This window comes from Durio zibethinus, chromosome 22 (assembly GCF_047325235.1).
Source record: "Durio zibethinus cultivar Kanyao isolate XHJ-2024 chromosome 22, ASM4732523v1, whole genome shotgun sequence".
NCBI lineage: Eukaryota > Viridiplantae > Streptophyta > Magnoliopsida > Malvales > Malvaceae > Durio > Durio zibethinus.
In genome coordinates, this window is record NC_143183.1 from 7,104,709 (window position 1) to 7,120,825 (window position 16,117).

The following is a 16,117-nucleotide window of genomic DNA, read 5'->3' on the forward strand; positions in this document are numbered from 1 at the left end:
CATAAATCATGACATACCCAAAAGGAAGCATGAAAAGCTACTAAGCTGATTTACATTTGCTTTTTGGACAGGTCACCCTCTAGAGTTCTCTTTCATGTCAACTGTTGAAGTTGTGATCTTTGTAAAATGTATAGGTTGATTCCAATAATTATAAGGACTTAATAGTTACATTAACACATTTTTTCAATAAATTAAAAAATAAAAAAGTAAAAAACATCTTACTCTTTTTAACAGCTAAACTATTGTTTTTCAGTATTTCTGTAATTGTGACAAACTGTTGCTATAGCTGCATATATGACATGAGAAATAAAAAGAATGATTTATAGTAATTCTCAAAAAGTAGCATACATAATTGATTTAGGTTCCATCTATGAATAATTTGGTCCAAAAATAAATTATAACTAGCAGCACCAAAAAATTAAATCACAGATACTTTGTACTTAAGAAAAATAAAGTTGAGAAAAGCTTTAGAGCATCTTCACAGCACATAAATAAGTATAAAACAAACAAGCTATTGATATCAGTTTGAACTGACAAAAATTAAAAAATAAATTGAAGCCGTCTTTTAAGTTTTATAAAGTGATTTTTTTGCAATAAGAGGAATGTTTAAGTTTTTGCAAGAATAGGAAAATGATTTGAATTTTGATTGCTATTACTTCCCTTTTATATTTTCCAACAAACCTAGCACTTGTATTAAGTTAACATTGAATGACTTCAACAAGAACCTAATTGAACCAAAAACAATTTAAAGCTGGCCTAGATTAGACTAAAATCTAACAATATGCATAGATGGATTTTTGCCATATATAGTTTTCTTGTTTGGTATTTATACTGCCATAGTGCCCTAATAGTTTCTAATTTAGGCAATGATCGATAATTTTAAGAGAATTATAATTGTTTCACAATTTCATATCAGATACCATTTGAACCAAACTATTGGAAAGAAATAACAATAAAAGTTATAAACCAAAAAAAGGATTACTTTATGTCAACGACCTAAACATCATGACTGCTTCTAATTAGAGAAAGAGAATAATTTGGTTAAAAAACCTGATAAAAAAGAGCAAATATCGAGAGTTTTATCAATTAATGGCATATTTTTCCCTTTTGTTATATGCAAGAGTTGAACTCTTTTTTTAAAGAGCTAAAAACCTCTAACCTATTAGCATATTTCGCAAGTTATGTCACATTTCTTGTTGCACCATCTTTGAATACTTCCTATGAGCAAACTAAAGTAAAAAAATTAAAAATAAGTTAGAAAATTCTTCACATATTTCAATCTACAAAATATCCAAAATCTGATAACCAAATAACTAACCTATAAAGAAAACTGACTTCTTAACTTAAAAGGCATATATCAAGTTGGACCATTACATTGATAACAATTTTCACATATAAATGCTAGGAAAAGCAGACCAACAGACCAATTTAACTACAAAAAAAATACAAAAAATCATAACAACTTAAAAACTATATATAAACACACTTGTTGATGTTGGAGAAAATAATTCATTCACATATTGTGCATTCACACTTGTTGACCTCTACAGCCTATAGATAAAAGCATGACACAAAATTTACCAGTTTGAAATTTCAATTTAGTAAATGAAAACTAACAATTTCACATACTTAGAGAACATTTACTTTTAAAAATTGATTTATCAATTTATTACATAATTGCAGAAGAAACAATTATGTTTTATATTATCAAGTATGGACATATATAAGTCATTCATGTAGACAAAGAAAATACCTCAAATCATGAAAATTCATGTCACCAGTAGAACCAATTACAATAGTTCTTTAAAAGAGTTGGCACCAATGGCTTGTCATACGAAAAAAGCTAATAAAAAATATAGTTGAAAGGGATTCAAGATACTAAGAAGAAAAAAAACTCATAAAAAAATTGTATGGTTAATTAAACTAACATTGTGGCAAAAAAAAATTAAATTGAAGTTGATAATATAAAGAAACAAAAGTTTATGATGTCTTATTTACTCAAAAAAAAAAAAAACTTACGTAACTACTAGTAATACAATGACACATAAGCTTAATAAAATAATAACAGTAATAGGTGAAAAATTTATTAACACAAATGCTAATCTAGAAATGTTATTAAAGCTTTATTTGAAAATTTATAAACTCAAAATATCACTCATACCTATTTAGAATCCATACTAACTAATACCAAATGAGTTGAAATTACAATTACTGACACCAAAGAAATAATGATCTTTTAAAACATTATAACATCATTTTTCTAAGAAAGTAAATGTTCTTCTTTTGTAAATTTTGTTCATCATTGATAGAAAATAATTAGTACTATTTTCATTCTCTTTCTACATTTCCAAGAAATTATATTAATTTTTACAATTTTAGAAAAGAAATTAGAAAATTGGTATAATTTTCCTTTCCAATTGCTATAGGTAGCTAATGATACAAAGCCATCCAAAAGAAATTAAGTAGGAATCTGCGATTTAAAGACAACTTTCAAATATTGTATATAGAATGAAATAATCCAATTCTCATATGATTTAGGCTAAATCTAACTGAAGAAAACAAAGGATTTACATATAAAAAAAATAAAGATCATCACCCAAATGAAAGAAAGAGAAAAAAAATTAAAAAAAAAAAAAGATATATAAAAAAATGATTCATGGGAAAATTGAAAAATTAGTTATACAATCATGCAAAGATTAAAAACTAAATATCAATCAATCAAACCACTCTCACCACAAGTTTGGTTAGTGAATATTTTCATCGGTAAAAGCAAGAACAAATTTAATATAAAAATTCTTCAAAGCAGTGATCACTATCATCACTAAAGGACCTATAATTGCTCATTGTAAATGAAACACAACCACCAAATTATAGATTACGAAGACTGTTTCAGACAAAAAAAAAAGAAAATATTTAATTCCAAAAATTTTAGACCCTAGAAATCATTATAAATTATTGAAACACTATATATTAAGAAAGGGGTATTACTTCAAAAATAAAAGGGGAAAAAAACAATGCCACCAAATATGGTAATAACTATTAAGTATGCATTATATCCTGCAATCTCATCTTGGATAGCTATCGTTCCATGATCCAATAGTATCACATGAACTACTGTCAGTAAAATAGCTTCAATGTAACTTAATTCCATGGCTAGTTAGAATGTTACTAAGGTCGATGAAATCCAAGTTGAAGTTATAAGCAAAATAGCTTTCGAAACAAACCCAAAAATTAAATTCTTTTATGCTCATAACATTTAAAGTGCTTAACAAAAATAACAATACTAAGCAAAATTCAACAAAAACTTTTTAAAAAGAAAGAAAATAAATCAAATGTGAAAAAAAAAAAAAAACTTAAGTACTTACCTAGTTCACTCAAAAGATGCTAAGTTTCCTATTTGGATTAAAGATAAAGAAATCAAAATTAAAGCATGAAAATTAACAAAATTTACATAAAGAAAGAAAAAAAAAAAACAAGAATGGGTGTTCCCAAAATGTAGGTTTTGAACACCTTCCTATACCTAGAAAGAGATCGAGAAATTAGAGCAATACTGTCTCTTTTTCATAACCAATGTCAATACCCATGCCGATTATGATGCATGCACCTAATCTAGCCCTTGACATAGATATTTTGGTATTATTCTATAAAAATACTCAAATAGTCTTTGACTTTTGAAACAAAGAACTTTTTTAATCCACTGCTATCTATTTGAAACAATTTACGAAGAAAACCCAAAAAAGAAAAAAAAAACCATCATATGCTATTTTGATTTCATACTTCTAAGTTTAAAACTAAAACCGTAAAAAAAATTAAAAAAAGGTTTAAATTGCAATCTAAACCCAAAAAGAAAAATTAAAGCACAGAAAAGAAAACCTTATTTAGTCTCATTCCATAAGAATACTAAAGCGGTCCCGATCTTTTGAAACGAACAACTTTTTCAATCCACATTATCTATTCGAAACAATTTACAAAGAAAACTATCATATGTTGTTTAGATTTTAGACTTTGACTTCAAACTAAAACCGTAAAAAAGAAAACAAAAAAAAAGTTTGAATTGAAGTCTAAACCCAAAAAGAAAATTTGAAGCACAGAAAAGAAACCCCTATTTCTTCTTCTTCTTTTTTCTTTCTTTTTCTCTTTATTTTTCATTTTTTTTGGTTGTCAAAACTTCAAAAAAAAAAAAAAAACTAAAAAAATACCACATCTAACCTATCAAGTTTAAACCTAACCTTTATTTACTTGAAATAACAGAATTAAGTCAATAGATGACCTATTTACCAAATTTAAGCTGTAAAATGATGCCAAATAGAAGAAAATGGAGCGATGCTTAATAGCGAATTGATAAGACATATGCCTCAAGCTTTTTCTATTTCCTAATTACAACCAAATCATAGCTGTTGCCATCCCCTCCATCTCCAATTCCAACAGAAGAAAATAAAAAAAGAAATAGAAGTTTCGAGGGAAGATGAGAATTTCAAAAAGTTAGCTCATTTCTCTCTCTCTTTCTCCTCATCTCTCTCTTCCCTCCTTTCTTTTCTCTTATGCCCTTCTATCATCAGTTTCTTAAATATATGAAGAAAGTTATCAAACATATGGCCTTCATACATAAACAAATAGTATGAAACAAATACACATGGCCTTCATACGTAAACAAATAGACATCGCTGACCATATAAAAGTATATTGTTTTTACTGCAAAAGAACCACCCAATCAATTTTATTTACATTGTTAAGGTATACCCCAATAGACAATTAGGGACTGTTATTATATAAAGTTATAGATTTTGATGATTAACATGGAATTTCCTTTTTTTTTTTTTCTTTTAATACAATTGAGATCTTATTTTATAAAGTGAAAATAAGATTTATAAGTCAACAATTAAATGATTTATTGGTAGGAGTGTAAAAGAATTAAATAAAAATGAAATTTATTATGTTCAAAATATGTTCATTTAATTAACGAATTTTAAATATTATTTGCAATAATTTGTTAAGTTTAATAAATAAAAATAAATGAATAAAAATCAAATTTATTCACGAATTGTTTATCGAACACTCTTTTCGTTTACACTTTTATATTATAAATGAATCAAATATGAATATATTTTATTATATTTGTAATCTATTGGTTTAAGTAATTAATCTTAAAATATATTTGCAATTCTTTGTTAAATGTAATAAACATATATGACTAAATAAAAATTAAGTTTGTTCATGACTTATTTACCGAATATTATTTTCATTTGCATTTTTATCTATTAATAAAAAATTGCATTTTTAATTTCAACAACTAAATTTCAATCTATGATAATTTTTAAATAAAAATTTATAGAGTACAAAACAATAATATAATTCCTTTCTTTACGTGGTATAATACAAAACCATATGGTAAAAAAGAAATTCTAATGATCGGGGGAAATTAAGATTAATTTATTTGGACCAATCAAATAAATTTTGTTTCGATCACGACAGGCATTGAGTTGTAGGCATCATTTCGTTCAATTGCGGTGGCAAAAATCATAGCACGTGGCCTACTTAGGGACTAGCTTAACATGGCAATTGCAATATCAACAACGACTAAAACAATATGCATAAAACAATAGCAATGATTTGGAAAAGAAAAAATAGTAATAAAAATAAAAAAATTAATATAATGAATAATAATTAAATTCTAATATAATATCAAATATAATATTTAAATTATAAATTTATTAATTAATATAATATTTAAAATATTATTTATCTATCGTGAATGATTATCTTAAACTAATTATATTAAATGTGAATATCATATTGATTAATATATTTATAATTTAAATATTATATTAAAAAATTTTAAAATTTAGATACATATTAAATATTTTATTATAATTTAAGGACTATTTATAAAATTAATCCAAAATAAAAATACAAAGACAATAATAATAACAATCTAATAAGCATATAATAAAAAATTAACAATATTAAAAATTGAATTGTGGTAAACCCTTTGGTTTATTTTTATTTATTTATTTATTTACCAAGTCATTTCCTTTTTATTGGTGAAAGCCCATACTATATTTTATTTAATCAACTTAAATAAATTACATACTAGATAAATTTATCAAATAATTATGATTAAGTTAATATTGTTCATGTACTCAACGAAAAATTATAAAGTTTCGGATAAAGAGGATTTTATTTCATACAAATTAAGAAGAAAAGACAATTTTATAATTCAGTTGTTTTTTATTTTAATTGTATTATTATTTTTAAATAATGATTAAAAGATGTAAAACAACTCATAAATTTGAAGTCCTCCTAAGTTGAATTCCTAGTACAATCAATCAAAATTGTAAAAAAAAAAAAGTTTGATTTTAATTCGATTTGTTTTACGAAAATTGACATTTAAACAATAATTTTTGAAAATATTAATATTTTATTTCAAAAACTTTATTATTAAATCACAAAAAAGTGTTATTTATTTATATATTTGTTATTAAAATAGTAATATAAAGCATTTATTTTGGAAATATTAAAAATACTAAATATTTTAAAAATATTAAGATATGATTAAAAATATTCATATTATTAACATAGTAATATTGTTATACTAATTAAATAATATTTATTATTAAAATACAAAATATTTTTAACTATATTAATATTTATTTAATATTAAAATAAAAATATAATCCTACTTATAATCAAAATATTAAAAACATTTAATTTTATAATATTTAAATTAAAATATTAAAAGACATTCTATAGTAATATTTTAATAATATTTCATGTGGATCAAGCTAAGTCTGAATCTAGAGAATCATGTCTAGAAGAGAATTTGAGTAAAACTAAACTCCCAAGAAAGAATATGTTGACTAGTGAAGAGTTTTTTTGTTTTTTAATGTCTTCTCCTTTTAAAAATTTTATTTTTCACTAATCATCAAGTTATATTTTGTTGATAATTTATTTTTTTTAAATAAATATAAAAATAATTATTTTTGTTGACAATTTATTTTTGGTCAAACAAATATAAAAATTTGCAAAAATTTTTTTCTTGAAAAGCCATTTTGTAACAAAAAATTGAGTATGATAATCAATTTAGTTATTTTTAAGAAGTGATTAAAAAGAATAAAATTATAATTATAATTAATATTATATTTAAGATAAAAAATTAATTATTTAAATCAAATAAACAAATTATCCAACAAACAAATAAACATATATTTAAATAAATTTTAATATAAAATTAAATTAAATTCATATAATAAGTATCTTAAATCCCAAATCTCAAGGCCCTAATCATATCAATGATCCTTTTTGTTAAAAAAAAAAAAAAAAAAGAAACTAGATTGATTCATATCCATTATTTTGCCCGTTAAATAGTTTTCAACCTTATCTGAACCCCAATCAATCATACCATTAGCTATTAACAAGCTCATTTTTGGGTGAAAAATTAAGCAAAAACAAGTCAATATTCAATAAAGTGGAACATAGTAATTAAAAAAAATTAATTATTGCAAAAACAAATTGAAAATATGAGCTAAGTTTGAGTGGCAAAAATGTCATTTCATACAAAAATGATTATGCTATCGTTTTCAATTCCACTTTAAATTTTTATAATTATATAATTCCAGTTGGGCCCTTTACTTTCTTTCATACAGAAGGTCTTCAACTTGAAGCACACCACCCTTGATTTCCATTTCCTCTTCTTTGATCTGTCTAGCTGTCCCTTTTTTTATCCGTTTCACATAAGATCCAAAAGCATTTCCACAAACCCAAAAAGCCTTTCATTCCTCTCTTCAAAATAAAAAAGAAAAACCCAATCTTTATCCATCTTCTGCAAACATAATAATTTATTTATTTTTTCTTGCTTTTATAGTGTTAATCGCCTTCTATAGATTCTCCAAGAGACTCTCCTTTTCTAGCTCAATTATTTTTTAGGCTCATCCGCCAAAAGCCAAAATCTTTTGGCCTTATGGTGTTTGAAAAAAAATCGAATTTTTTGTTTCTCAATTATATTCTATGTTATTAGCAAAGTTGTTAACTTTAGCCTCAAAATTTTGAACTAGCTAACGTTGGCTGTTTCTTTTGAACTTGAACTGTTGCTCTCAAACCATTTCTTTGGGGGTTTTGATAAGGTTGTTTTGATTGTTGATCTTGCTGTTTTGGTGAAAGTTTTTCCTTTTTTGAACAGTTTTGAAATCTGGGTATTTTTCTCTTTTTTTTTTTTTTTTAGGAATTTGATCTTGGCATTACTGAAATTTTAATTTTTTGTGATCTTTTGACTTGGGTTTTAAGTGCAAAGTGAAATTGTTTTCTCCTCTTAGTTTTGGTGTTCCCTGTTAGATGCCAATTGTTTTCTTTCCAATGTTTTGATGCTAAGATGCAGCCTGATCAGAGAAGAAAGGTAACTTTTTTTCTTTAGTTTTGATATTTACTTGTATAAATATAAGATCTAATGACGTGAGATTTGATTTCGTTTTTTTTTTTTTTGAATATCCTGTTTTGAGTTAATTGGAATAAACAATAGTAGGCTTGCTTGGATTATTGGTCAATGAATCTGTCCCTTTTGATCCTTGTAATTTTTGTATTTTAAGTTGCATTGAGTACTGTCTTGATTGCCGATACAGCTCTGTATCTGGATGGGAAGGAACAGCTTGTCCTGTTTCATGTTTCGTCTTCTAAGCCTTATGGGATGTTCCACTAAAGCAATGCCTGTCTTGTACACAGATTGTTGCTTGTCTCTGTTTTAATTTTGGATGTTATAGGTGGCTTAGGATTACTGTTATTCTTGTTGACGTTGTAGCTGGCACTTGTGGTGGTTGGTTGTTTGGTTTAATGGTCTGGAGGTTGACTAACACTATTATATGTTATAGTTTTCATTTTGTTTATTATTTATTGGCTTCTGATTTTCGTAAATTCTTGAAGTGTCCTTGGTGTAGAAATAAAATTTCTTGCAAGGGAGTAATTTTGTTGTTCTTTGAAATAATTTTTATATTAATTTTTATTATTCTCAGTCTGAATGTGTCAGTTTCACTTTATCTAGGGCTAAGCTTCTGACGTTAGATTTTCTTTTTCTGTACTTTTGACTTAGTCATTGTGTTTGGTATAGGACATAGAGTAATAATTGCAATATACATGTATTTGATTCACTTGGGATAAAGTTATGAACTTTTACAAGTGATAACGCAGTGTTTTTACCATATGGCCTTAATTGATTGCCAAATGTGTAGGTGTGTGGAATTGTACTCTTACTCTATTGAGTTAGCAATCATGTTTGTATGTTGTAGTCCCAATGTGTTGGCATAGGACATTACAAAATCTTCGTCTTCTTGTATTTTATGTGGAACATGCTATTCATAAGATGTAAACCTTGGTTGTAACATTGATAATACAAAATGCCTTTACTATGCAGTCAGCTGTGGATGTAGATTTTTTCACCGAATATGGTGAGGGGAGCAGGTATAGGATAGAGGAAGTTATTGGTAAAGGAAGCTATGGTGTTGTTTGTTCTGCGTATGACACACATACTGGAGAAAAGGTTGCAATTAAGAAAATAAATGATATATTTGAACATGTGTCTGATGCCACCCGGATCCTCCGAGAGATTAAACTTCTCAGGCTCCTACGTCATCCAGACATTGTTGAGATCAAGCACATCTTGTTGCCTCCTTCGAGAAGGGAATTTAAAGATATCTACGTGGTATTTGAACTTATGGAATCTGATTTACACCAGGTTATCAAAGCAAATGATGATTTGACCCCAGAACACTACCAGTTTTTTCTTTATCAGCTTCTTCGAGGCCTGAAATACATTCACACAGGTTATTCTCTTGTAACAATTTCGACTATAGACTGTTGATTGATTGACTTGTTTGAAAGTAGATGATGTTTTGAAGTGCATAGATATTGATGCAATTTCAAGTTCTTATTGATTGTTTCATTTCTGATGATTCTTCTTTTAATCATTTTTGTTCCTGTAGCAAATGTTTTTCACCGGGATCTAAAGCCCAAAAATATCTTAGCTAATGCTGATTGCAAACTGAAGATCTGTGACTTTGGTCTTGCAAGAGTAGCTTTTAATGATACTCCGACTGCGATATTCTGGACAGTAAGTTCTCTTTACATGATGTTGCATTCAGGAAATAGTTTATATATAATTTGCAGAAGTTTGTTTCTTGGTTCAAAATGGAATATTTTCTACTGCTTTCTTTTCAGGACTATGTTGCAACAAGATGGTATAGGGCTCCTGAATTGTGTGGATCCTTTTTCTCAAAGGTGCGAAAATTTTGATTGAAAGTAGCTTGATCTTGTCTCTCTCTTTTATCTTTATTCTTGTTGGTTGATGTGGGATTTTGATTTCATTTGTTACAAGGGTGTTCACTTTCCTCTCTCTCTCCCCTCCCCTCACCAAAGAAAAAAAACCTGCTTTGCATTGTTCAGTTTAATTTGTATGGTTGCCACATATGGAATTAGGGTTTAGCACCTCTTATTTGTAAGATGAGCAATTCTCTTGTTAATATCTCATGCAGCTGGCAAGAAAGCACATTATAGATAAATCTACGATGTGCATATCTCACCAGGGTTTCAAATAGCATCGGCGTTGCAGTGTAACGGCTGCTATTTAGAGATAGCGGCATCCTCTGCCACCGCTATTTACCCACAATGGGGTTGTGAATGGCAATCAAACTCATAGTGGAGCTTTGGGGCCACAAATAGCGGCATAACAGCCGATACCGGTTTTAATGGGACGTTAAAGCCGCTTTTCATATTTTCCTAATCAAATCACTCAATAAACAAAATCAAACTAGAGAGGAAAACCGACCCTAACTTCAAACAATTAAATCTAAATCCAACAAATTTAAGCCTCTATCCAAGTAAAATAAGAAATTAATTCATGGTAAAAAAACAAGTACCCATTTTTTAAAATTTGAGTTGTGGATGGTTTGAAGAAACAGCTCTCATATAGCCTTCATACCCATCAACTTTAGGCTGTGCTCTGTGTTATCTTCACCAAATTTGACTCTTGAGAGGGATAGATGAATGAGACATGTCAATTTAAAATCTCTTGAAGGAGAGGCAATGAGGATCTGAGCAAGACATAAGTGTGGTTGGTTGTGTTTGATGAATCTGTTGCAAGGAGGAACGAGAAACAGAGGAAAATGGGATGGGGATTTGGAAGGCTGAAGATCATGCTCTACTTGTGGCGAGAAGAGAAGAAAACGGGTTTGGAATTTACTGAGAATTTGGTTTACAAAGTGAAGGCTAATACTGATGTCACGTGGTTTTAAAGATTAAAATTTATTATTATTATTATTATTTTTGGGTTTAGGTGAAATGATTGGAGGGAAAAGTAATTATGGATGGGAAATGGATATCGGGGAAATTTTTAGTGATTTAGATGAAATTTTAAGAAGGATGTTAGGTCTTAATTAGTTAATTTAATCTTTTTTATAGCTTAATATATGTATTATCATTTAATTTAAAAGAATTAAATTTGTTATATAATTTTGATTTTATTAACGTTTTTGTTAATTGAATTTTTTTTTATAAGTTTGGTTATCGTTATGTTGCTAACTATTACATTATTTTTGTTAATTAATTATTTAAAATGTTACACTTGTGTATTTGATTTAATGGTATAATACAAGTACCTATGTTCAAGGAATTATATTTTAATCACTTACCCCAATAATCATATCTTATAAAAGAAAATTTTAATGTTCATCATCATTCTTCCTAATAAGATTAAATATGTATTTATAACATTCATGTCTATAAAATTCATGAATATATTAATGAACATGTTAGATATACTTATTAATTTATGAGTTGTAACTAAAAATTTTATTTTAACATATAAATGAAAGAATTAAAATGTGATAAATTACTTTAAGTATCATAAATAAATGTTATTATGATTATAATAATTATTTAGTTCATTTATAATAAGTTGTGTAAAATAGAAAAAAAATCACGACCACAATTAGCACAACTACTGCTATTTTATCCGTTACATTCACAACCGCAATAAATGCGACGTGACCAAAAACGTGGCTGCGACCACAACTTTAATTCCTGTATCTGACTTTATTCAATTGATTTTATAAAAGGAATATGTAGTCTTTCTCGTGAATACATCATTGAATGTGTTTGTCTGTTTCCCATGGAAGCACAATTTGGCAGTCTGACCACTCACTTTTGCCGAAGCTATGGTTTTAATGTTTTTTATTCTTTGTGCAACAAGCAGTAGTTGGCCTCTGCAGATGCTCTGGCTATAGGAAGTTTTTCCTCTTATTTTATTTCTCTAGTTGCACATTTCTAGTGTCTATTACCATTAAATGGTGTTTTGTTTTCTTTAAATGTGTCTGAACTTTTATGTTCACCTCTAGTTTTACATTTTTTTTTCTTGTTTTCAGTATACCCCAGCAATAGATATATGGAGCATTGGTTGCATCTTTGCCGAACTTTTAACAGGGAAACCTCTGTTTCCTGGAAAAAATGTTGTCCATCAATTGGATCTGATGACTGATCTTTTGGGAACGCCATCTGCTGAAGCCATTGCTAGGGTATGTTAACAACCATTTGCATTTGTTTATGGTGTTCCATGTTAAGCCAAAATATGGATATCATCTGAGCAGGTACGTAATGAGAAGGCTCGGAGATACTTGAGCAGCATGCGAAAGAAAAAGCCCATTCCTTTCTCCCAGAAGTTCCCTAATGCAGATCCTCTTGCACTTCGTTTGTTAGAAAGGATGCTTGCATTTGAACACAAGGATCGACCTACTGCTGAAGAGGTCTATGTTTGTTACTTTTCATCTACTTTTTTTACAATGTATAATCTCCTGCTAACACGGATATTTTGTTCCTTGCTGGTAGGCCCTTGCTGATGCATATTTTAAGGGCTTGGCCAAAGTTGAAAGGGAGCCTTCTGCTCAACCAGTTACCAAGATGGAATTTGAGTTTGAGAGACGTAGGATTACAAAGGAAGATGTTAGGGAGCTCATATATCGTGAAATTCTTGAGTACCATCCTAAAATGTTGAAAGAGTATTTGGAAGGATCAGAGCCAACTGGCTTCATGTATCCAAGGTATTGTTCTAAATTAACAATTATTTTTCTGGCATCTTTGACTACATGTCATCATATCAAACCGTTATTCGTTTTTGGGTTCTATCCTTGACATTTTTTCCAACCAGCCATAATTTATTTGTTCTACTATGAATGCGGTCTTTCCCTTGTCCTTTAGTTTTAAGAGATTTTTGTTGCTTGATGTGGATTCTCTTTAAAAGAGAACTTTAGCCATTATAGGCATGAAATGATTAAAGAACCTTCATTAATGGTTTGCTGATTTGACTTGTTGATATGAAGCTATATGTTTGTGCCATCCAAGTCTGGAATCAATAGACTTCTGCCTTTGACATTTGGTGCTCATCTATGGTAGGTTGTTGATTTTTCTTCCAAATAGAACTGTAGCCATTATAGGCATGAAATGAATACGAAACCTCCATTGATGATAGCTGATTCCACTCATTTGGATGAAGCTGTAAGTATGCCAGCCATATCCCAGAATCAAAATAAGTTTCCTGCCTTTGAAATACCTCCTTCTGTAAATATTCCTGTAAATTTGAGCTGTGCTTGAAGGCTAGACATCAGATTTTAACTGAAATAGGAGACTCTGCCAGTGCTGTGTTGGTTTTACGCATCTAGGTCAAAAGATATGATGTTATAAAATTCTGAATCTCCTAACTGAATAGGCTGTTACTCGTGTGTTTCTGAATGCAGTGCGGTTGACCATTTCAAGAAGCAGTTTGCTTTCCTCGAGGAGCACTATGGAAATGGTACAACTGCAGCTCCACCTGAGAGACAGCATGCATCTTTGCCAAGGTACTGTTATCAATTAATTTGAGATGCTGCTGAACATATCCTGGGTTGCCTCCCAGGTGCTAAAAATTATACATTTTCACCATTTTTTTTTTGGAAGGCGAGATAATTTTATTAATAGGAGAAAATACACAAGCCCATTATAAGAAGTAAAATGAACACCCATTGAAACCAATCCATCCAAAGCTATAATCTTCATAGGAAGTAAAATATACATTTTCACCATTTTTTTATGCTGACCGGTACCCTGATGAAAATGTGTGCAGGCCATGTGTATTATATTCAGATAATTCATTGCAAAACTCAACAGATGTGACAGATAACTTATCTAAATGTTCCATCAAGGAGACTGAGAGACCCCCAACAGAGAGAAGCTGTGGGATCCCTATGTCAAGGCTTCCCCTTCAAGTTCCTCAAAGCATCCAAGGTATGGATGTTTTTTCTCAATAGATATAGATTGGTGTTATCATTCCCCTAATTTATTATTGTTCTTTTTCTCTAAGTTAATATCTCTCCCTCTGTATTTATTTGTATGCTTGTGTCTCACTGATGCTGGTAAATGGTTACAAGAACTATCATGCATCTGATTTTAGAGGCCTTCTTATCTTTATTTCATCTAAATCTCTGGATAGAAATAGCTTCTGCATTAATTTTTCACTTTAACATAGCAAAGTAATATGGATGAATAATTTGATTTTAAATGTGTAATGTAGTTGTGTTCAAGACCTTAATGTGTTTAATATTTGATGTTCCAAATGGATTTCATTTGTCTGGCAAGTGTAAGGTGGTGTATTTCTTTGAGGTCATACAGACCAGGGGTTATGAGCATGTTATCTTTAACTGAAAGTTTCTTTTATCCTAATTCATTGGTGTTTTATTAATGCTTAATTTGTTTAACTTGTAGGACAAAAGGATTTTTTTTTTTTTTTAAAAAGACCCAGCATAAAGTTGTGACAGAAGTATGATTGTTACAACTCTAACATGTAACATTTAAGGCATTATTTTGTTTATTATGCATGTACAATTTCATGCATTAAAATGACCCGATGGAAAGAAAGTAAATATCCTACTAATTTACTGGGTGCTGCTGCCATGGACTTTAAAGTCTATATAAACTGCTCATCTCTTTACTGTTCCATCTCCCAAACACTGCATCTGCTCCTAGTAACTTATCTTGTACTATTTTACACTACCAACTTCATCATAATGAATGCAGCAGGTGGTGCCAGACCTGGGAAAGTAGTTGGATCTGTATTGCGTTACAACAATTGTGGGGCAGCTGCAGCGGCTGAGACTCTTGAACAACGAAGAATGGTTAGGAATCCAACAGTTCCAAATCAATATACTGCCTCAAACTGTTCATATCCACGAAGAAATCCAGTCTGTAAAAATGATAGGGGAGAAGATGAAGTAGTTGAAGGTTCAAATGGATTGCAGCCAAAACCCCAGTACATGGCTAGGAAAGTTGCTGCTGCACAAGGTGGATCTGGAAGTCAGTGGTATTGACCTAAATATCAACTGCCAACGGCTAACCAAATACTGGTCAGAATTTAATCCCGAATTGGTGTTCTGACAGTTGGGAGTCATCGGGTGAAGTGATATCATCCTTTCTCCAGCAGAGCTGGTTAAAGAAGATCAGACAAACTACAAGTATAGCTATGAGTTGTAATTTAAAGAACTAATTTGAAAGATAGGTTAAACAGTGGCTACTATCCTTCACCTCATGGTTTTGTGATCCTGGTCAGGGACGATATAAGATTTGTGAAGTCACACAATCGAGGAAAAGGCAAAGTGAACTTTGTAACTCATGAAGTAGTTCTACTTATGTTCTCATTCTTTATAAAGTGAATGTAACACCCTTAGCCCTCAAACTTGGCTTTCAATTATGATGATTTTATTGTTATATCCTTCTGCTTACCCTGTTGTACCTAAAGTAAGGGCTGTTATTTATTTCCTTTTTAACTTAAACAAGCGTTTTGATTAAGAAAATAAGTTGATTGTTATCTAATATTTGGTCTTGAAGCAGAAACCTACATTGCTTCTGTTCGTGTTGCAAACCCTATTACACTGTTACAATTGCTTTTAGAAAGACCTGTCAATTAACACTCGAGATAACACTGACATAAAAATATAGAAAAAAAATATGAAAGTAATAGTTTAAAATTGATAAAAAAATCTTATATAGGTTTGGTAAACATAAAATATATATATATATGTATAAATATTTAGTGTTTAATGCGTCGACACAATTA

At 29.3% G+C, this 16,117-nt stretch overlaps 1 protein-coding gene across 6 annotated transcripts; it reads left to right on the plus strand.

The window, feature by feature from the left end:
- Positions 1-7,637: 7,637 nt before the first annotated feature.
- On the plus strand, positions 7,638-15,782 carry LOC111307896 (mitogen-activated protein kinase 16-like). Of its 6 annotated transcripts, none has more exons than XM_022906215.2 (10): positions 7,638-8,389; positions 9,398-9,806; positions 9,966-10,093; positions 10,201-10,260; positions 12,402-12,551; positions 12,624-12,779; positions 12,862-13,073; positions 13,767-13,868; positions 14,132-14,292; positions 15,082-15,782. In XM_022906215.2, exons 1-10 carry the CDS (start codon positions 8,366-8,368, stop codon positions 15,369-15,371), a joined length of 1,692 nt encoding a protein of 563 aa, XP_022761950.2. In that variant the 5' UTR covers positions 7,638-8,365; the 3' UTR covers positions 15,372-15,782. The 6 variants fall into 6 exon arrangements, with proteins under 6 accessions (XP_022761950.2, XP_022761951.2, XP_089607529.1 ...); XM_022906216.2 differs by having other exon boundaries at positions 15,085-15,782; XM_089751403.1 differs by having other exon boundaries at positions 9,719-9,806.
- Positions 15,783-16,117: the final 335 nt, after the last annotated feature.